Source organism: Laetiporus sulphureus (genome assembly GCF_001632365.1).
Source record: "Laetiporus sulphureus 93-53 unplaced genomic scaffold LAESUscaffold_20, whole genome shotgun sequence".
NCBI lineage: Eukaryota > Fungi > Basidiomycota > Agaricomycetes > Polyporales > Laetiporaceae > Laetiporus > Laetiporus sulphureus.
In genome coordinates, this window is record NW_024468529.1 from 258,571 (window position 1) to 279,054 (window position 20,484).

Genomic DNA, 20,484 nt, shown 5'->3' on the forward strand with positions numbered 1-20,484 from the left:
GACAACTCCGTGGCATGCGGAGAAATCACATGGGCCCCCAGCGTCTCACCAATCACAGCCACATTTCACATCTCGCCGGCTCGACGGGAACACATGAAAGTCGTCCGTACGAAAATATATAAATTTCACCGACACTTGCCCGTGGTAAAGAAAGTAGTAAAGACTATGCATCTGAAGCAACACGTCAATCTGTCCGCAAGCTAAGCAGTGCCGGACTGCAGCTGCGTCAGCAACGACTTGAGCTCCTGCACATCGGCTTGGAAACCATTCGAGCTTCCCGTCGCTGTCGTCTTGTGAGCACTGTACCCACCATCATCAGTAAGCTTGCCATCATCCTGTGCCAGCCAATCGTCGAGCTGCGCCATGATCGAGCGTGCTTTGAGACGGAAGTGAGTCCGAATGACATCCTCGAAAGGTTCCGGTGGATTCTTCAGGTTTCCCAACATCTATACGAAGGTGATTAGTACGATTCATGAGGATACAAGGGCCGTAAGGGGTTACCGCAGTCTTGACCACCATTCGTCGCACATTGGCCGAGTCTGCACGAGCGTGAAGGTGAACCCGATGTCTAAAAAGAGCACTGGGCGAATTGCTCACATGCGCGTGACTGGGGAGTACCCGCACTTTGTGCCCACCCGGGTTCATTCAGATACGGCTCCTCACAAAGGATCATTGACTGGATCGATATGAGCACCTACAAAGACACCGTTAGTCACAGGCCAAAAAGGCTCCGGTACGGCGGTCGACGTACCTGAAGCAGGGTTGACTTGCCTGCTACCCATCCAGGACCGGTCCATGTCCCGAGGAGAGACAAGCAGACCTTTCCATCCTAATGGTCAAGGTGAGACCACGCCACATGCTGAGTTCTAATCACCGCACTAACCGCATACAGATTTGGGTTGAATCGGAACTTGCCTCCGTTGGTCTGCAGTCACCGTTTTCAGGGGCTTCGCGAAGTAGATAGTCTTCATTCTTACCGTCATATATTTGACATTCGGAGGCGACTGATTATAGCTTGGTCCAAGGAACACATCGAACAGATAACTGGGGTGGCCGCCGGTGAGTTCGGAACCCCAACGCGCAGCAAAAGGCGCTTACCACCCGTTATAGTAACTGGGCGGGTATTGAAGATCAGCGGAGCGAGAGCTAGAAGATTATGTTGAAACATACGGAGTACCCTCGGGACCAGTGATCAAAACTTTGATGACATCCACACGGGTCTCGTCCACCCGCAGAAAGATCGACGAATTCCAGGCAACGGGCAAATTGGTTGTGAGCACGGCAAGCTGGAGAATACCAGTCATGATTCGGCTGTGGAACGCGCATAACATCGTCGACGCACCTCTTTTGCAATGGCAAGAGAACGTTTCGGAATGTCGGCGTTTGCCAGCATACGAGCTTCATTGTTGAAATAGAATTTGTAGTGTGGTGTCGGGTCGTCGGTGTTTGGCGCTGGCGCCTCGGACGGCGGAATTGTCAAATCACAGTACTCGAAGCGCACCCTATTCGCCCACTTTACATAGGCCCTCATAGTGTCTTCTTCCGTCTCCCCAGCCTGGACCTCCGGGTTGTCTGCGTGAGAAGAGCCAGGGATTTTTGGGAGACTCGCATGTAATCTCTGAACGAACGCGTCTCCCTTCGTCTCACCGAGAGAACGATCGATGGCTTTGGCAGTAGCAAGTATGCGCTGACAGAAGCTAAGCAGTTTGGTGTTCTCCTCGGACAATGTGCGCCCATTGTCCCGTGCCTTGCCCTTGTCATCAGTGGTCATCCGCTTCTGTTCCTCCGTCATTTCCGCCTCCGATTCGGCCTGCTTCGGTCCCTCAAGACCTTTAAGAGCCGCAGAGGCTTGAATGACGATCGCTTCAAGAAGTTCCCGTGGCCCAGAGCTGCCTTCGTAAACAATTGCACGCTCACGGATCCTGGGGCTCCCTTTCGTCGGCATCTTCTTTCCGGCAACGGTCTTAACGGATGCAACAACCATGATGGGCATAGCCATCATGCTAGCCAACGCTTCGTGACAAGAAATCGTCTGGAGATAGTCAATCAACATGTGCCAATGCATGGCACAAGGATAATCATACCTCAAGCCATTCAAACAACTCTAGATACAACACAGATCGGTCAGACATATCAGCCAGCGAATCATTCCGTAGCAGTTGACTGCTGACGAAGTTGAATCGTCGGCGGAGATGCGCCAGAGCAGTTGGGTGGACGAGGTAGTCACTTGTTCGGGCTCCTCCAGGCCGACGCAGAGAAGGCAGGAAGACGCGAATCTCTGAAAGCAAGTTCGCAAGCTTCTCATCATTCGCCCGCTGCGCCATTAATGCCTCAAGTTGCCCCGACGTCTATATATCAGAATGTCAGCGACATTCATACTAGAATACGGCTCAACTTACATCCTCTCTTATGTCTCCGGCATAACCTACACCAAGCTTCGCTTTCTTCCCTTGTCCGACTGGAGGATAATAGTTGTCTTCATCCTCGTCTTCGTCGTGATCATGCAACACCTGTAGCGGTACAGTCTCAGTTTTCCGCCTTTTCCCACCCGTCACTTTTCCCCCTTGACTGCTTGGAACATCCTGGGACTGCCCAATGAACAGTTTCTCCAGCATAGCGAGACCTATGCCGAGAATGACACCCTGTAGATTGGAGCAATGGAATAAAGATAAATCCTCTGTTGGAGAGCGCAGTGACTTGGTAGAATCTACAGCGATGGGCTCTCCACAAGCGAAACAGAACGTTCTTCTACACTTGGTGCATGTTCGAGGAACGATTTTCTGTAGATGTTTCACATAGGTATCAAATTCGGCCTGAGGGAGCGGTCAGACGTTTGCGGATGCTTCTCAGCGAATCAACTCACAAATATCGAGAAGAAATCCTGCTTTCTCCTGGTGACAGACGCACCACAACCATGAGGACAGCGGCACTCGCCTTCGCTGAGTTCCCTATAGAGACCGAAAAGGAAGCTTTGCTCTCCACCCTCGGGGCAGCCCTTCATCCACTGTCCCTGAGTCATAAGAGTGACTTGCTCATTGGCTTCGGGCACAAAAACAACCTCCGGTTCCTCCTCCACTTCGATGACTTCTTCACGCCGGTCTTTTGAGAAGAAGATGCCTGTGCGAACATCAGCATTAGTCAAGGAGGATGTCGTAGATTATCACCTGCGTATGGATCGGCAGTAGAGGAGACGGTAACAGCTGCGGGCCTCATGCTATCGTCCGAGTCATAATCGGCAAAGTCCTCCACTATCATGCATGATGAGCGAGGCGCCGCATAAGATCAAACGCACGCATACCTTCGTCCTCAGCGTCATCCTCGTCTATGGCCTCGTTTGTCCCGTCATCATCATCAGGCGTCTGGCCATGCTAATCAGTGAATGGCCCACAGCGAGATGTCAGGAGGCGCGTACGATCATCCTGGACTTGGGCTGCATATCCGACGCGTCGTTGGAACTCATCTCCACGTCACCATCATCCTCATCAGTAATGTGGTCAAAGCCGCCATCAAATATGCGTTCGGCTGCCTGCATGACATCCCCATACTTCTTCAATGCCGCTCGCGCTTGGGCCGCGGTCGCGCCCTACGTCGGAGAATGTGAGGTTTCGGGTACCGAAAGAGCATGATGTGAGCCATACCATCTCCACGAGCTGCACTACCTCTTTCTCCATCGCTGAGAAGGTTACCGTGGAAGACGAGTAGAGTGCATACAGAGACGAAGGTATGGTCGCGCTGCACGCGGGCGCGTTTCGAGACCTGCATATCCCGAAACGGCAGGAGCTGCTCACGGGCAGAACTTGCAGCCTGTTTTTGAGCTGCAACCTTTTTGCATTGCGAGACTCGCATCTTCTGCTCGTCGCATTCGCTCTGAACTCTTTTCCACTTAATTCAGGCCCTTGCTCTTCTCAGATCTGATCAGCAGCGTAGAAGGCGCCGAGCAACCACATGCCGGCATTGGCTTGGGTACTTGCGCCTAGAGAGGCATTGGACCCGCTTGTCCAGTTTAGAACTGGCTCCCGAAGTCCAGCCATACGGACTTCTCGGCATCCTGATTGGTGAAAGCTATTATTTCGTTCGATCAGAAACGAGACAGCCTGCTCGTCCACGAAAATGGCTTCGACTGCATTCGCATTAACGAATTGCAACTCCACTCCGCTTCGTCCCAAGCTACTTCGTACACGGGATCTGGAAGGCATTCTCGCCGCGGACCTCAAGAGTTTTTTGCTGCGTAAGCTCCAGCCAGACCGCTTATAGTGCGGCGCATGGATTAAATCTTATATGTATATACTCTGATCGTGCGTATCCCATTCGTCGAGTATCGAGTGACTAACCGAGCCGGCTGTGCGACGGGATTGCATGCAGAACATGCGAAATCATCTTTCTTGACAAATCATGTTATACATCAGACGACATCCCCCTGCAAGCAAGCAAGCGCCGGCCTGGGGGATCGGTCTCGATAGGGGCGGACAGCCCCGTGCGGTGCGTTTGTTTTCGGGAAAGGCGGACGGCGCAGGTGACTCAGGGCCGCATGAGCCCCGCACAGAGAGCGCGGACATGAACTCCCCAGCGCTCATTTGACTTCGCGCAGATACCTTCTGCAATTGGATTGCACCGTCAGCATGGCTCGGCATCCACAGTAGCGCAAACTCTTATCGACAATCAGAAATAAGCAGTGACGTCACGTCTCATGCATCTAGACGGCGGTTCGATTCGCATTTCCATCTACGAACTGGACTTTCCGCCCAAAAAGTGTGACATCGAACCTGTGAAATAGGTTCGATGTCACACTTTTTGCGGACTTTGTTTTGCAAACCAGATTCTGGGACGAGGGTCCACTTCTGAGGCCTGAGACCGTAATAGAAAGTTTTGGTACGAGCTGCGATTCAATCACCGAAACCTCCATCCCAAGATTGCGTGGAGCTCCGCGAAGTGCGTCCCGGAGCCGACAATTTGGCCGGTCCAGCGCCATATAACCCTCCCTATTCTGCCTTCGAGCTGCACCTCGCCACTGAGTCCCCCCCTCCATGTCTTTGCACGCTGCTTACTCCGAGCCCTCCGATGAGGAGAGGCTCAACAGTCCTTCTGAGAGGCATGCGAGCGTTGATCGCGCCTCACGACGACGGAGCACGCGCGGTGCGTGCAGACTTTGGTTCTCGCGCATGCCAGACGCTCACTTGTTCTCGCTTCCTTATCGTCTATGCAGCCTGCGATCAGTGTCGCCGAACCAAAAGCAAGTGCGAACGTGACAAGTCTGCTTCAACCAAGCAAGCTTGCCGAGGGTGTGTGGCTCTGGGTCTCTGTACGTGCTGCCTGTTTCCCTTCAACGCATTGCATGACTGACAACATCGCTTAGCCTGCACATATGCCGGTGAGTGCTAGCAGGCTCAGTCAGATTGATCTTGCGGCTCAGCGGCTCTGCAGGCCCGAGCCACAAGAGAGGTCCTCCAAAAGGGTGAGCAGTAGCGTATGCTATGTTCAGGCAAAACATTGAACAACCGCTGTTCGTTAGATACATACTCGCGATTGAGCGTCGCCTGCATCAAGTCGAAGCGCTCTTAGGCACTATCATCGGCTCGGATGATCCACGTGCTCGCGGTCTTCTCCAGGATCTATCTCAGGATCAGCTGGCTAGTCAGATCATCCAGAGAGTCGACGTTGGGCCGTTTGGGCCGAAAGGCCGCGTCGCACACCCGTAAGTTCTATACGACGCATGATACTGACATCGTATGATTTAATGCGTCGATAACAGTTTCGGCTCAACGAAGGAAGACTTTCTGGCATCGATAATGACAGGCATTGGTGAGGACATCTCGGATTCCTCGAAGAGCAATCAGGTATCCCCTCCGCGATCCGGTAACTAGACATCTTCCCCCTCTTGTGAGAGCAAGCGTTAAACTTGATGGACGGATCTTAGACAATCTGGCTTTAGTGAGTCCGAGCAGCAGTTGGCAAGATAATCTGCAGCGTCTGCTTCTACCTCGAGCTCCTGGATCGAACTTTCCGCAGAACGCCACCGACACGGGTAATGCTGGAATCTCGTCGCCGGATCCCAGAACCAGACGGGCTTCGTTCCCGCTGATGTCGAACCATATTGCGTTCCCTTCCAAAGCCCATCCTATCTCTCCGATGGTTTCCTTGTCCTCCCTAGCTTCTTTTCCGTCTTCCTCTGGCGTTGATCGGATGGGATGGGATAGCCTTGAGGGTCTGGAGAAGATCGACAGTGCGTCGTTTCGTGTTTCACCGTGCTCATCTAACCGGAGACAACAGGTGAATCTGGCGATTCCGATGATCTAGACATCAAGATGCCCCCTCAGATCGAGGATGTGTATGTCGATCAGGATACGCAGGTGACTATTTTCTTCACCCACGGGCTCTTTTTCTGTGACCAACAAGAATGATGTAGATGCGCATTGCCAACCGCATCAGCGGGTTGCAGATCCTGTCCCAATGCCAGAGGATCCTGACAGGCCGACGCGAGCAGCAATTGTAAGCGGTAGTCGCAGTTTTTGTTGCGTTTGCTCATTTTTTGTGCTCAGGGAGTGCCCTTGGCCATTGGCAGAGAGGAGAATCGATCAGATTCCTGACCTTTCCTCCATGCTACCCAACCTACCTGCGGAGCCAGAACAACACAGCCTCATACAGTCATTCTTTTCATATGTCCACCCCATGTTCCCTGTCATCAATAGGGCTTGCTTCACAGCATTGTATAATCAGAAGTGAGTCGCCTCTTCACAGTTCGCCCGGCTTTTTCTAAATTATAAACGGCACAGGCTGAATAGGTTTGCTCTGTCCCCATGCTCCAATCCCTCAGCATCTCACGTAATTCTGCATCTATTCTAGCGGTGTTCAAGGCTCTTCTGCTCTATCGGAGATTGTAAGAATATCATTCGACGCTCTTTTGCTTGCAGTTTTTTCGGTCGCCTCTCGTCATATCGAGTCCCAGTCTGGAGAACAAGACAGCAGCGATTATGCCGTTGAATCACTGAAACTCATTGGTAGGTCTCTCGTGAGCGAGTACGAATGGAATCTCATACCAATTCGTTTACTAGCCTCGACGGCTGGTCAGTCGCACCCGCTACTTTGTCAAGCATTGTTGCTTCTCGGCTACCGCAGCGTCGGCATGGGTGGGTATGCATGACTCGGGATTCGAGCTGGCTCTGATTTGTCTATCGTCAGGATTCGTTGAGGCAGCTTGGATGTACATTGGTGAGTTCCACGGCGACACGTCATTGCGAATATCAGCTGATTGCTTCCTCCTATAGGCATGGCCATCCGGATGGTATGTAATCACGCAATCACATGTGAGAGCTCCAGGCGTTGAGTTTCTTACTTGGCAGGCCGAGTCCCTGGGCATCCATCGAGCTGTGTACAATCTCACAGCGCCGGCGTCAGGTTTAGTCACGAAAGATGAACAGCAGATGCGCCAGCAAATCTGGGCATGCTGTCTGATCGCCGACAGGTATGGTGCTTTGATCCCACGCCGAAACAGGTGTTTACCAATCTTTAGATATGTTTCTGTGCTTCTTGGTAATGAATTTGAGCAATTTCCTCTTCCATTGCACTGACACCGCGGCTAGGTCGGCCGTCGGCGGTCCGCGCTACCGACTTCGATACCCCTCCAGTGGACACCAGCCAGGTCAGCTAATACATCCGTTCTTCCATTCTCAGACTTACTCTGTGCCAGCTTCGGGATGAGGATACCGTCTTCTACGCTCTCCCGCATGAATTCGCTCTCCGCACTGAACAGGTGAGCGAGACGACCGTTCTCCTCTGCTTGAATGGTTCTCGCGCATTGTGTGAGTTTCAATCAACTAGCATTGCGCTCCAGTAGTTTGGCTAATCGTCGATAAGCTTCCATCATCGCCTCGATCATGGACGAGCTGTATGCCATCGCCCAGCCGGTGGAATCTGTCCTCGAGATACGCGCCAAACACTTGGAGTACCGGCTCTCGCAATGGCGGCAATCGCTACCGCCGTCGTTGCAATTCGATCAATCCAGAATTTCCGTCTTACCGCCCCCGTGCGTTCTGGAACTTCATATTCAATACTGGTGGGCGGTTATCCTCTTGTACCGAGCGTTGTGAGTGTTTTCATCGAATTTCAGTTGCTGATAATTAATCTGTTCTTATGCACAGCGTCCATGGCCCCCTGTCAAGGGGCTTCTATTCGGGCCCTGAAGGGATGCAATCGAAGGCCCTAGGCCTTTGTCGAGACGCTGCTGGCCAGATCTCGTCGATATGTGAGCCCGCATTGTCCCCCATGTTTCGTTCGTAGTCTAAGTGGTTCCCACACTAGTGACGGTCATGCAGAACCAGCCGATGAAGTTCATGTCAGCATTCCTTCCTGGATATCTATTTGCCACTGGGTACGTATCCTCGTAAAGTGTCAACACGTATCAACATCTGAACGTCCACTTTGTAGAATCATTGATGTGCTTACATGTACGGATATCATTCTCCTTTATATCTTAAGAAACTGACTTATGCATCTCGCAGTGAGCATTCTACGTCATGACGACATCTCGAGTGCTAGACTTCGGTCTACGATGGCTTCGCTTCGACGCATTGAGGTGAGCCATTGTTGCTCCGAGCCTCGCTCGAGGTCAACTAACGATCCACCTTTAGATGACCTGGTCAATGGCTCGCGTCGTGCAGAATCTGCTGGATCGGACCATATCTCCTTCTACTACGACTCCTGTTGCTGCACCATCATCGCCGACGCGCTCTAAGCGTCCAGCGCGAGACGTGTTCTCCGACGATGAGCACGCAGAGCGTAGCCCCAAGAAGATGCCTACGCCATCGAACTCTACGCACTTCGTGAAGGATACTGGGCATGCCTACGACAATCTTGGCCGCATGCTAGGCCTCGACACGGGTCTCGGTTTCATCACGTCGCAGCCATATCCAGGATTCCAGTATCGAAGCCCTTCTCTCGAAAGTCCGACCGCTGTCCACTCGTTCCAGAGCGTGGGATATGGCGCCGAAACCTTCCCCACTGTGACATCTTCCTCTCCTTCGTTCGGTATCTGGTGAATAATCACTCTCCTTCGAACATTTGACTTTCCCATGGACCGCTCTGTGCCAGATATTATTGTGAAAGTTGTATGCCGATCGACCCATTCTGTATCAGTTGGATAGGTACTCGCACCACACTGTATCATCTAGAGTAGATTCCCGCTTTACCTCGCTATTTACTGGGAATAGGAAAAGAGTACGTACAGTACTGCGGAAACGGAGTGTTATTTATGTATTTATGTATTTATTCAGTCGAATATACATGTCGGACGCTGTTACCCCCTTGTTGTTTATTTGGCAAAAGCTGTGGAACCAAACAAGCTGGTCCGTGCGCGCTACCGCTTGGAAGTATATAAGGGCCACCCGGACACTATGATTCCTTACCACTCTGGCCTTTTGGCTTAGATCAAGTGTAGTATCTGTTCTTAATAGTTTAACCACTATTATGGAGGCACCGCCTCTATTATTGGTTATCTAATTTTTGCCGCCCCTGCTCCTCGGGCTCTGCTTGCAACCTGGGGACGTGATGACCTTGCTACTGCAGTACCGGCTTGTGTCGTCGGGGGATCCTCCTTCTCTTTGTGACATCGCTTCTGCTCGTCAGTCGACCTGCATTGAGATGTTGCAAATGGATTGAGGTTTTGTCTTATCTTTATGTGTGCATTTAGTGCACTGCAACGTAGTGTTTTCAAGAATGTATTAGATGCTGTTACTGTCGATATTCCCGTACGCATGATAAGGCAATGCAGCATATTGTGGCCACAAAAGTACCCATAGACAAACATTGTATGGAGATCACCTCGAATAACTACCTTTGTACCGTGGTCCTCGTTCGTCCCTTCGGTCGCGATCTCGCGGTCGGTCATACCTGTCTGACCTCCGCTCATCGTACCGAGACGCACCCCGTATGTGAATCACATCTGTCTCCCGTGACGGCACAGAGTCGCCCTCATAGGCCCTCCGTTGGCGGCCGTCAACATACCGCCGTCCATCGTCTCTCCTCGAGAACTCCCTTCTGTCTTCCCCACGCCGGTTCGAGGACCGCCGACCGCCTTCATCACGATTTCTTTGCCGAGACGGGCCTCTGCTGAACCAATCATCTTCGTCATCCTCCGCTTCTTCAAGCTCGCGCGCGCGTTTCCTCAATTTTTCGCGTTCCTTCAATCGGCCTTTCTTCCCAACGTCCATTGGCGCGATAAATCCAAAGCCGTCCGCAAAAGAGCCCGCGGCTTCCCAATCGCGTGGTGGGCGCGATGCATTTGGACGCGAGAGAGGCCGTTCAGTGAGGTCAGCGAAAGGTCCTGACGACGTATTGTATGAACCGAACGCGGACGGTTCGCGTGGCATATCTCCTACGTGGGGAACGGCTTGGCAATCCTGTGAAAGAATTTGATTAGAAGATTCAATGTAGCGAACTAAATGATCACGCACGTCACCCAAGTGACCGGATCCGCCACAGTTGTAACACCACTCGTCTGTTGCGATGTAGCCTTCGCCGCCTTGTCCCAGTGCGAGGGCCCGCTTCTCTTCACGGTTTTTCATGATAAGTTGGCGTTCCACGTTGTCGACGTACTCATACAATCGCCAGAGCGTGGGGCATTCCTGAAGATGGTGAATGACAAGAGACATGCATATATGCGCGCCATCGACCCACTTTGGTGCTGTGCGTCCCAGACCCACATCTACCGCAAATATCATAGTTGTCCGTGCCACGGCGAGAACTGTGACGGTTGGGGCACGTCTAAGACGTCGGGAAATCAGATGAGATGATGTGGATGTGGATACGTAATGCTGATGCTGACCATGCTGATATGTCCTCTCATATTGCAATTGTGACAGATCTTACTGATTGGACAGTTGCGCGTGGGATGTTCATCTCGAGCCCCACAGGTCAAGCACTTGACGGAAGGGATTCAACGATGAGTTAGCTGAAATCAAATTCTTGACCGACCTCCCGGAGAAGGCCTACTGACAATCATCACACGGCACTCGGACGTTTCATGCTCGCCCTCTGCTCCACACTTCTTGCAGACAATCTTCCTCGGTTTGGCGGACTTTTCGATCTCCTCCACCGTCTCGAAATAGCGTACCATGCCCGGAGCCTGTCACAGAATGTTACGTCAAGTATATCACAAGCTACGCGCATATACGTACTCTTCTGTTATCATCATAGTCCAAGTATTGAATGAAGCCTTCGTCTTCGGAGTCAGGAGTTGACGGAGGTAGTATCTCAACGGGATCAACGCCTCCTTCCCCGAACACAGAAACGTGAGCTGGGAGCAACAACGGAGGCTGTTCATTCAGTGTCGGCCCGACGTTCGGATTCACAGGCTCGGGTGCAGGCTGAATAGGCTTGGAAGTAAGAGTAACCTTGATCTTCTCCAGATCGACAAAGAAAAGAGTCGCCGCTTCGTCCTTGGCCGGTGAGCGGGATAAGTCCATGTCCTTGCGTCTAAACTCCGGAGAACGCGACCGACGCTGGTCATTCCGATTGGCTTCGCGTCGCCGATCGGGAGACCTACCATTCCTCCTCCTCCGCTTACTGCCCTTCTCCCGCCGTCCTGCCTCCTCCTCCTCTACGTCCCGCTTCGGACTGCTCAGACGATCGAGGAGCGATCTCTTGCTCTGCGAACCAGGCTTGTTCTTCCCCTTCGGGGCAACCGGGGTGCCATTGAAGTTGGATTCTTCCTCGCCACCAACAGCAAGCGCGTTCTTCTCTCGAGGCTGCTCGAGCAGCGGGTCGGCCACCTCACCTTCCTCGAGCGTTTCCATCATTTTCGCTTTGGGCACCCGTTTCTTCCTCCTCTTAGATCTGCGGGTGCCGTTATCTGGTTGGGAGGCGACATAGTCCAAAACCCGTGCTGAAGGTGCGTATTCGGCATCGTCGTCCGAGTTGAGCTCGATGTATTCTGGAGGAGGGCTTGAACCAGTGAGATCGATAACTTCGTTCGGCGCCATCATGTGCTGCTATCCTCGAACTGGGCTGGCTGCAAGAACGACCGAAACTAGTGTTGTTGTAACTAGACAGAGCGTGAGGCCACGCTTCACCGCGACGCCACCCGCAATTTGCTAAGCGCCGATGCTTCCCAATTTGGAAACAGTTGTGGTTCGACTTGCGCAGCGGCCAAGTCGGGGATCCCGCTCGCTGCTTGGAGTCTAGGCCGTCTAATAGCATGAAACGCATTATTTCTCAATTTCACATAATCATTGGAGCCTCGAGTGGACCTATAGGGAACTCCGCATGTGGCATGCTTACTGTGTGGGTTTATTCCATTCAGGCACGGTTAACGTAAATACGGACCTCGGAAAGAGCGCACGTCACCGGGTGCTATATCTTATACATAGTATACATGAACTGGTTGGTTGTCATTGCTTAAACTAGGGTACCTGCACCAACGATAGCAGACTCTTCTCGGCCTGTCGATCAAGGTATATGCTTCTACGTCTTCTGACAGCGAAATGCGAGTTACTCGGTATGAGTTACTTATGACATACGTTCACGCCACTAGGCTTGCTCTTCGAATACCAATGATTAATTTGCTCTTTCCCTGACGTAGTAGTTCCTGGAATCACGAGAGGCCCATTCCAGGCGGCCGCGTTCAATGATACTCATGGGCTACCTGGAAGATCGCGGGTATCTGTAACCGTGTTTAGCCTGGACCTTGGCATCTTGGTGAGACAAGCTTTGAATGGTAGCCCTTGCCCTGGATACTCCACAACTGAGACGCTATCCATTGCCAGAAGCTACGCTGTCCATTCTGCCGTAGCTTGATATGGCGCAGGGGAGCCTTGGCGTCAGTCTACATCGACAATTTATAGATTGAATGGAAGCCTGATACAGGCAGATTATCGGAGAGTGTCACGAGAATCGGACGTAAACATTTCAAGGGTGCAGCGCAAAGTTCGCTCTAAGACGAAATTGGTTTGTTGTCGGTCTGGTATCGGTACCAGCTGTGAAATAGTCCGCAGTGTAGGATCCGCCTTACCCAGAATTTCAACTCTTCCCTTCGTTGTGGAACTCCGCTAGAACCGACGGCTGCGAAGTTTCCGCAGAACAAGAGGGATTCTACAGCGAATGCCTCAAGTACGCCTTGACTAACGCACTGAAAACGCTGCATAGTCAGCGAACCCTCATTTGGCACCAATGCTAGCTTCTGAGGGTAACAGTGCAATGTTCACTGCGTGCGGAAAAGATTCGGAGCTGGGAGTCAACTGTCCGAGCAAGTACATTGGTCACGGAGTGCCTGTTAAAAGTTGGAACGAAAGAATCGGACGAGAAGCGACAAGCCTTCACTAAGGCTCGCGGTAATCGGCCCACTTTAGAACTGCACAAGTCACACGAGTCATAAGATGCCCTGTGTATAGATAGGAGGGAGCCTGAACTAATGTCAGCAAGAACTGCGAGATTATGTATAGCATCAAGCGGCGCACAGCTTCTAAGACTTCTCATCCTCCGACTGGGTCGTACTGGGCAGAAAGGAGTGCATCAAATTACAACGCTATATTGTCAACGGTCCGTTTCAGCTCTTTTAGCGCCATACCGTCACACGAACGAGCAGTTCAGCAATCCGGTCTCCAGCTGAGCTGTCACGGTATCGAACAGATGCTACAGAGCAGCGTCCATCTTCGCTAACAAACTCGGATCAATAATAGCAATAAGAGCACAGAAATAAATAATCCCACAACCTCAGCCCAACGACGGCACCGCGGCCGGCACGGAATGTGCGACCAGCGGTCGTGCACACGGCAGGAAACAACAGAACGAGAACATGGCGGAGCGTCATAAGGGCATAAGGGAAATAGTCGCATAAGATATATAGTCGACCAGGTAGGATACTGCACGAAGGAAGCGGAAACAAGGAGAGGGATAGCGACGAGAGAAGCTACCACTGTCCAAGGAAGGGCATCTAGCCCAGGTCAACCAAGCAAGATTTGAAGGCGGGCTAAGTCCATAGGTATCAAGGGCAATTGGGTAAAGGGAGAGGGTGAATTGACAGTGCAGTGATGTCGCAGAGCTTGGCGATGCGCGGGTAATTCAGAATTCGATACACTAATGCAATCACAGTCTAAAGTACACCACGTACGCCACGGAATTCAACGTTCAGGCTAGTTGCGACAGAGAGACGGACGAGGAGTGGATTGACGCGCAGCGCTCGACGGTCATGGGCGAGGCGGCGGCGGAGGCATGTTCCTCTCAAAGTTGAGCGGATATGACGACAGGTCACTCGTCAGCGCAAGCGTGTCCAAGCTTGCCCGTTGCCGGCCCGGGAAGGACGACGGAGCCGGATTACTTGACGCGTCCTCTGAGATCCCAGTATCAATTTGGAATGGGAACGAGCTCAGTCCGTTCGATGCGGTCGACGATTGAGATGCCATGGAGATCCCAAGCGCCTTGCGGTTCATCGGCCTTGGGGGCGGTGGCAGCGGGGAGACAGGAGCCTCACGGGCGCTCTCGCGCGAAGGCGCCTCCCGAACCGGCGACCGCTGCACTTGGGCAAATTTGTTACCGGCGGTGGACTGCTGCGCAAGTGGGGAACGGGGCGGAGAGCGGATAGGGCGATTCGAAATGGGAGATGGTGGCACGAATGGGAAGCTCTCGAGTATCGAGTCGGCACGCGTCGATGTCGAGACGACAGACGCAAGCGACATCCGACTCCCCTGGAACTGGTCTATGTCCTGCATCGCACGCTGCTGCTCCTGCTCCAGTGCACTATTCCCAGACGGAGGCGTGTTCAAGAACTTGGCGCTCGTCATCCTGTACGGGGTCCTCGGCGTGTTGAGGACACCGCTGGAAGCGGTGGCGGGAGTGCTAAATTGGTCTAGCCCGAGGTGCACACGAGTTCCACTGCTGATCTCGGCGCCAATGACAGACCCTACGATGGAGGCTGCTTGCGTATATGTGCTCAGCGGACGATTGCCAGCACTCGGTACGTCCGGCTCATTAGAGTTTTGTGCAGACGTCGAGCGAGAATGCTGGAGTTTAGTTGCATCAGGAGTGCCGAACGTGGACGTGGACGGTGCGGGCGACCTCTGTGAGCCATCCCTATTGAGGAGCGAATGCTCATCACCGAACGGATCCGAGCGTGCGACGGCATCATGGTCGTCCTCAGGAATCTCAGCCACAACGTCCGAGGGGCCGAAGCTTGCAGCAGCCAAAGGGGAACGTACAGGAGGACGGGTCGAACCTGACTGCGCACGAAGATGAGTATTGCCCGACTTGGGAGAGCTTTGAGGTGAGGTGCGAATCATTTCGGGCTTGACAAGGCCCACAACGTGCTGTTTCACTACACCGCGCGTCGGGGTGACGATGACAGGAGCTTCGTTCAGGAAATCGCTGCCAAAACTGCCCGTGGTCAAGTACGATGCGCGGTTGTTGATGCCAGAAACACCCGACAGCTGTGACTGTCCGTCGCCCGACTTGCCCGCCAGCGCGTCGCGCGACTGCTCCATGCCGAGATCAAGATCTGGAGCACGCGAAGGACGGACAGGACCCGAGGAAGCTCCGGAGTGATGCGAATCGGTGAACGAGGCGGGGGGCACGAATGCGATCGGAATGACGTTCGACTGCGTGCCGGTGGACGTCGTCTGGATGGAATGGTTGTCTCCGAAGGGGTTCTCCGTGCTTGACTCGCTGCGAGAATGTCCGTCCGTTGCATGCGTCGTGGAGCCTGCTTGCGACTCGGGATCAAGGTTGATCGTTCCACCAGTGGCGCCTGTATAGAACCTGACCGTGCTCTGCTCGGACTCTCCCTTTTCGTTGGGGTCCGGCCGGTTGAGCACGTCCTCTGCGCGAGCCGGAGCATCGACTTTGTCCTCCACTGCTGCACCCGCCAGGCGCCGCTGCCGTAAGCGCCTGCGATAGAACCAGAAGGCGCCAAGCACCAGGGCAAGAAAGACGACGCAGGCAATCACAGCGCCAGCAAGTGCGCCCGAACTGATCCCACTTGAGCCGGAGCTCGAGCTCTGTTGAGAGATACATTCGTAATGAGGGCACGCATCACAGCTCCTGACAATGCGAGGGTGGTCAGCTACAGGGCCAAGTCAAGCGCGGGAGACGAGGAGCACAACGCACAAGTCTATGAGAACGCATTCCTCGGATGAGCTGCAGGAGCATGCAGCAAGCGGCGAGGTGCATGTGACGCAGCTCCTGCGGCTCTCGGTCGTGTTTCGGTAGGCAAAGCTAGAGTGGGCGACCATAACGACAGCGGGATGCAAGGTACGATGAAGACAAAAGACTGAAAGAGCGTGTGGGTTGAGACAGACTCGTTTAAAAGAGGAGAAAGACGACGGTGCCCTGCGATGGCCAGCACGTTGGGAGCGGTGAAGGCACTCAAAAGAACGACGGCGTCGACGTTACCAACGATGGCAGAGACCAGGCACTGCGGGCCAAGTTAGCGACATATTTAAGGCAACTCTGATACGGCAAAAATCAGTGCGCGACCGCTGGCTCACACGCTCAAGCGCCCGGGCCTGGGCTCAGGCCACTTGGCTCTCGTCGAATACATGCTTGACCCTGGTGACCATCGCCGTAGCTATGTTAATAACATCGTATTTACTCTATCGATCTTCTCGCATCTCACCCGAGGACAAGCATCGCTCTGCGCACTGCTCGCACACCCTCCTCAACGCCCAATCTATCCGTGATCTCGATGCTGTGAGGTTGAATTCTGACACGGATCCTGCGTCTCACTAGTCACTTCTAGTGGCTGTAATCGTATCTGCGCATTTGCATCGCTATGAGTGATCGTTCTATAGTGTAAAGAGAAGCACACACTTCTTGTAGAACGTTTCCGAGTCCGAGGGAACCTGGAGATGGCACCATTAGCTCCGTCACAATAGCTATGAGGGTCAAGGGCGTACCTCGCCAGGCTTCCCTACCCTCGCACCCCGCATCTTGAGCCCCTGCTTTTCCAGTTCTCGTCTTCGCTCCCGGTCTTCCTTCAACCAGTGCAGAGCGAGCGTGTACAAGGATGGTGTCGGCCCGAGGTCAACCGAGACAGCTTGTGACGCCACGTCCGGCGTGAGAGGCCAGGGCGTTGGCTGTGAGAGGAACGTGCCCAGGTGCATGTGGGCGACATGCGTGGGGAACCTATCCAGCCCATCAAATATGTGCGTAGCATCTGCGCGCGACATAACTCGCATCAAAGTGGGCGCAATCAGACAGCCCCATACGTACACAAGATGGTTGCACAACGTCGTTCACTGTCGGCTTGGAGGAACTCTAGGAGATTGTGGCGGACAAGAACGTCTAAATCGACTGTGACCTGAAGGACGTAGATCAACAACTTTGAGATGGGCTGTGCGCAACTGACAGACCTCGTCTAGGAGCAAGACGTCCCAATCGGACATTAGACCCATGACCAATTGCACTCGGCGCCGCTCGCCGTCAGATATGGCGTGCATGTGCCAGTCAAGATCAACATCCAGGATATCAAGCAAGCGATCACGTCGTTCTTTGTGACGGTACCCTCCCACGGAGTTCAGGAAGTCATGAACGATAATGTCACTACGGACAACCGGGTTCATTGCCCTATTGAGCATAGACTAGTCAGCAGCTCCGGCCATTGCGACAGAATAGGAGATACAGACCATTCCGTCCCGAGGAAGGTGACTCCAGGCGGAGAGTTTCTGAAGACATCTCTCCCCTTGATGTGAACATGGGTGCCCTCATGGAGAATCAGTCGCTTGCCAGCGAGGATCTGCAAGAGCGTCGACTTTCCCGCTTAATGGCGCATTGGCCTGCTGCAACGCACAAGCAGCGATGTGACTAATCCGCACCTCCATTTGCGCCAATCAGAATTGTGCGCGACCCTTTCGGCAGGTACATGCACAGATCCACGAGCGACAATGGCCCGCCCGGGTAGTGAGAGAAGGTGAGATTGGCGATGGATATCTCGCTTTCGTCGTGCATGCTGGAGGACGATAGTTCGGAGACTTTCTGTCAACCTAAATACAACGAGAGATGCGGTTGTGAAGTGAAGGGCGAGTTGAAGGCATGGGTGAAGACCAGTGGTGGATATCAAGCACTAAGCGCCCGGACCATTCAGTATGATACTTCATGCGCGCCGAGGTCCATATTTAGTACTAAGCGCTAAGCGCTCAGTAAGTACTCAACGTTCAACACCAGCAGTTGCCATGGCTGAGAGGTCTCATATATCCTTCACATATGAAAGGTCGATTCTCAGCCCTCCTCGTTAAAAGGCGGAATCAAAGAACAGTTGCTTGTCCCGCGCATCGCAACACGACGCGTGTGTGGCTCGGGTATGGTGGCGCCGCGCCACCGTGGCACTCGTTGACGCTGTACATGTGGTGGCCGCCTTGAACGTGAACTGTGTCCATGTACAAGTTCAATCAAAAACCTATGCATGTGTCTGTCACCACGATAGTCTTTATCGATATGAAGCTAACGCTACTAGTAATGGTTGCTTCGCTCTCCAGCTGCCGTCGCGGTCGCATTGACACGGATCTTCAAAATCCTGTTATGTGAAGTAGTAGTGATTATATGCTCGATGTTTTCGCAGGAATTTGATATCGACCACCGCAAAAGCGATGGTCGCTTTCTCATCTCCGATACAGTAGGCTATGCAACAGACGCCAACGGGCGTCTGTCGGAGGAAGAGACGCCCATTATACGATCACGTGATCGTGTTTTTGGTAGCTCCGCGACGTGCAGCCTACACGCGCTGCTGCAGCCATGCTATATTGATGACCGGAGTCTCCCTATTAGATCAAGATATCTGGATAAGCATCCGTAAGTCAGCGCACTACGCAGCGCATTGTAAACGCTGTCCGCGATGCACACGCAAACCAAACGTGGATCATCTTCCCAACCCCGCCCCTCCTCCATGCTCTCATACATCCGACTTGGGCGAATTGCCTCATAAGGAAGGTCTATACTACGTCCCAGAGTCTACAGGGAAATTCTACCGAGCGCGTGTTACTTTCGTTATAACAGCTGCCACAGCTGTGCATCTGATGGGCCAGATCGACAGCATCAGCTTTCTCTCCTCTGCACCACGGATATCCTTACCATGGACTACGCCACCTACTATGATCAATTCAGTTTTCCAGACAGCTTTATGGATGACTTGGGTTCATCGCCCACCGACTGGACACGAAACGCCAGCCTCCTTTTACAGTTCAATGGAGCGACATACTACGTCGCGCAAGACACCGCAAGAGAGGCTCCACGTTTGAATGTCCCTCCGCCGTCTGATTATTTCGCGACCCACGGTTTTACTGTGACGTCTGGGATGCACGCTGAGCTCCTTGCATGTCCACCGGCTGTATGGAACAGGTATGTGCTCTCTTAAGGGAGGATCAAAATGATTTATGCTGACTAGTGTCGCCTAGTGATTGCCTGACGGATGATTGTCTTTATGAATCCTATCCATACTATCCCGATGTTTCGTATCTACACTCAGATCTGGAGACTCGATCTCTACACCCTTTAATGGACATCGATGTCGATGCGCTGCCCGCTTCTCATCATTCCAACTCAGCGCCCACATCTATGTTGTTTGCTGATCCGCTCTTTGGATTCATCTCATCCTACGAAGGCGATGAATCTACGGAGCGACAGATCATTGCGCAGTCATCTCCGAGGTGGGCTGATTGCATCAGCAACGTTGTGTTGAGAACTAATTGTGCCATCAGCTTCGAACCTAGTCCATCTCCACCTCTCTATTATGACTCCTCCTGCGCGTGTAACCATTCAGGGAGCGAAATCCGCTCCGTTTTCTCACCTCGGCAACAAAGATCGTCAACAAACGTAGATCACTTCGAGCATCGGCGCCAATCCTCCTTGTCTCATCCCCGCCATTCCTCGGATCTCACCACATCCCCGTCGCCGCCTCTCGCGTCCCCTGCAGCGAGCCGCAGGAACGCCCCCGCATGGCAAAGCGTAGACGATCTCTGCATCGCGTTCTACCAAAATAATTTCCAATGTGCCGTGGACGGCTGCCCCTTCGCGCCCGTCGACGTCCGCCAAGGCGACGTCCTGCGGCACATGGAAACACACCGCCTCAAGGATAAGTGGGTCTGCTGCGGGACATACCTTGAAGACGCGCTGCAGCAGGGCATCGTGCCGCGCATCAGTGAAATCCGCGTGTACAAGGGTCGGCAGATGGTCGGCGGGTGTTTCAAGGCGTTCAGCCGGCGTGATTCTCTGAAGCGGCATTTGGAGAACGGGAGGATTGGGTGCTTGGGGGATATTGTGCTTGCTACGCAGCTGAGCGAGTATTAATAGGACCAGCTTCGGCGCGCCAACTTGACGGTACGTGATGTATCGAACCTTTCGATCCGTAGCTGACGCCTCCCGATCGCCAGGCTCTTCAAAATCTTTGTAGTGGACTGTAAATCGAGTCATCTCGATCCAGCGGTGTTTTTTTGCCATCAATGCTTTCTTTGATCGCACTTTCCTTCCGTTGCTTCATGATTCGAACACCGACATTTCGTATACCATTACAAT

The 20,484-nt window shown here is 53.1% G+C and overlaps 6 protein-coding genes across 6 annotated transcripts; 2 read left to right on the top strand and 4 right to left on the bottom strand.

Moving 5' to 3' along the window:
* Positions 1–200: 200 nt before the first annotated feature.
* LAESUDRAFT_653360 (ubiquitin conjugating enzyme family protein) lies at positions 201–3,671 on the bottom strand (the record flags this gene model as incomplete). The annotated part of the gene is made up of 16 exons (XM_040904413.1): positions 201–446; positions 502–539; positions 598–694; positions 752–829; positions 884–925; positions 978–1,044; positions 1,099–1,113; positions 1,171–1,286; positions 1,343–2,032; positions 2,085–2,348; positions 2,400–2,813; positions 2,864–3,117; positions 3,165–3,248; positions 3,293–3,359; positions 3,413–3,583; positions 3,639–3,671. The coding sequence occupies 16 exons, from the start codon at positions 3,669–3,671 to the stop codon at positions 201–203; spliced, it is 2,676 nt and encodes an 891-aa protein (XP_040764242.1).
* Positions 3,672–4,999: 1,328 nt separating this feature from the next.
* Positions 5,000–9,326, top strand: LAESUDRAFT_725954 (uncharacterized protein). Its single transcript, XM_040908924.1, has 25 exons — positions 5,000–5,133; positions 5,204–5,299; positions 5,354–5,368; positions 5,422–5,452; positions 5,510–5,692; positions 5,750–5,853; positions 5,915–6,220; positions 6,268–6,347; positions 6,404–6,486; positions 6,537–6,716; positions 6,771–6,779; positions 6,841–6,995; positions 7,050–7,124; positions 7,177–7,206; positions 7,263–7,279; positions 7,338–7,459; positions 7,508–7,527; positions 7,578–7,636; positions 7,685–7,796; positions 7,852–8,080; positions 8,136–8,239; positions 8,296–8,365; positions 8,422–8,441; positions 8,496–8,569; positions 8,625–9,326. The coding sequence occupies exons 1-25, from the start codon at positions 5,025–5,027 to the stop codon at positions 9,030–9,032; spliced, it is 2,691 nt and encodes an 896-aa protein (XP_040764243.1). The 5' UTR covers positions 5,000–5,024; the 3' UTR covers positions 9,033–9,326.
* Positions 9,327–9,692: 366 nt separating this feature from the next.
* Positions 9,693–12,034, bottom strand: LAESUDRAFT_725955 (uncharacterized protein). Its single transcript, XM_040908925.1, has 6 exons — positions 11,169–12,034; positions 10,988–11,116; positions 10,817–10,912; positions 10,669–10,755; positions 10,446–10,616; positions 9,693–10,391 (listed from the first exon to the last, which is right to left on the bottom strand). The coding sequence occupies exons 1-6, from the start codon at positions 11,973–11,975 to the stop codon at positions 9,810–9,812; spliced, it is 1,872 nt and encodes a 623-aa protein (XP_040764244.1). The 5' UTR covers positions 11,976–12,034; the 3' UTR covers positions 9,693–9,809.
* Positions 12,035–14,174: 2,140 nt separating this feature from the next.
* On the bottom strand, positions 14,175–16,211 carry LAESUDRAFT_653225 (uncharacterized protein; the record flags this gene model as incomplete). Its single annotated transcript, XM_040904404.1, has 2 exons — positions 14,175–16,020; positions 16,087–16,211. The coding sequence occupies 2 exons, from the start codon at positions 16,209–16,211 to the stop codon at positions 14,175–14,177; spliced, it is 1,971 nt and encodes a 656-aa protein (XP_040764245.1).
* Positions 16,212–16,507: 296 nt separating this feature from the next.
* Positions 16,508–18,024, bottom strand: LAESUDRAFT_725958 (P-loop containing nucleoside triphosphate hydrolase protein). Its single transcript, XM_040908926.1, has 7 exons — positions 17,793–18,024; positions 17,604–17,736; positions 17,331–17,544; positions 17,191–17,278; positions 16,875–17,134; positions 16,789–16,820; positions 16,508–16,732 (listed from the first exon to the last, which is right to left on the bottom strand). The coding sequence occupies exons 1-7, from the start codon at positions 17,923–17,925 to the stop codon at positions 16,714–16,716; spliced, it is 879 nt and encodes a 292-aa protein (XP_040764246.1). The 5' UTR covers positions 17,926–18,024; the 3' UTR covers positions 16,508–16,713.
* Positions 18,025–19,974: 1,950 nt separating this feature from the next.
* LAESUDRAFT_631940 (uncharacterized protein) lies at positions 19,975–20,235 on the top strand (the record flags this gene model as incomplete). The annotated part of the gene is made up of 1 exon (XM_040903410.1): positions 19,975–20,235. A coding segment is annotated over one exon (261 nt), but the record flags the coding sequence as incomplete, so codon positions are not given.
* Between the last annotated feature and the right edge of the window lie 249 nt (positions 20,236–20,484).

What these genes read in the sequence shown, in the direction of transcription:
- LAESUDRAFT_725954 (XM_040908924.1), top strand. Translation starts at nt 5,025, where the DNA reads ATGTCTTTGCACGCTGCTTACTCCGAGCCCTCCGATGAGGAGAGGCTC. An exon ending in GGGTCTGGAGAAGATCGACA is followed by an intron (nt 6,221 to 6,267) that starts GTGCGTCGTTTC and finishes CGGAGACAACAG; the next exon opens with GTGAATCTGGCGATTCCGAT. An exon ending in TGCTGTCTGATCGCCGACAG is followed by an intron (nt 7,460 to 7,507) that starts GTATGGTGCTTT and finishes ACCAATCTTTAG; the next exon opens with ATATGTTTCTGTGCTTCTTG.
- LAESUDRAFT_725955 (XM_040908925.1), bottom strand. Translation starts at nt 11,975, where the DNA reads ATGATGGCGCCGAACGAAGTTATCGATCTCACTGGTTCAAGCCCTCCT. An exon ending in ACTATGATGATAACAGAAGA is followed by an intron (nt 11,117 to 11,168) that starts GTACGTATATGC and finishes ATTCTGTGACAG; the next exon opens with GCTCCGGGCATGGTACGCTA. An exon ending in GATCCGGTCACTTGGGTGAC is followed by an intron (nt 10,392 to 10,445) that starts GTGCGTGATCAT and finishes ATTCTTTCACAG; the next exon opens with GATTGCCAAGCCGTTCCCCA.
- LAESUDRAFT_725958 (XM_040908926.1), bottom strand. Translation starts at nt 17,925, where the DNA reads ATGCACGACGAAAGCGAGATATCCATCGCCAATCTCACCTTCTCTCAC. An exon ending in ACCTTCCTCGGGACGGAATG is followed by an intron (nt 17,545 to 17,603) that starts GTCTGTATCTCC and finishes TATGCTCAATAG; the next exon opens with GGCAATGAACCCGGTTGTCC. An exon ending in GGGTAGGGAAGCCTGGCGAG is followed by an intron (nt 16,821 to 16,874) that starts GTACGCCCTTGA and finishes TGCCATCTCCAG; the next exon opens with GTTCCCTCGGACTCGGAAAC.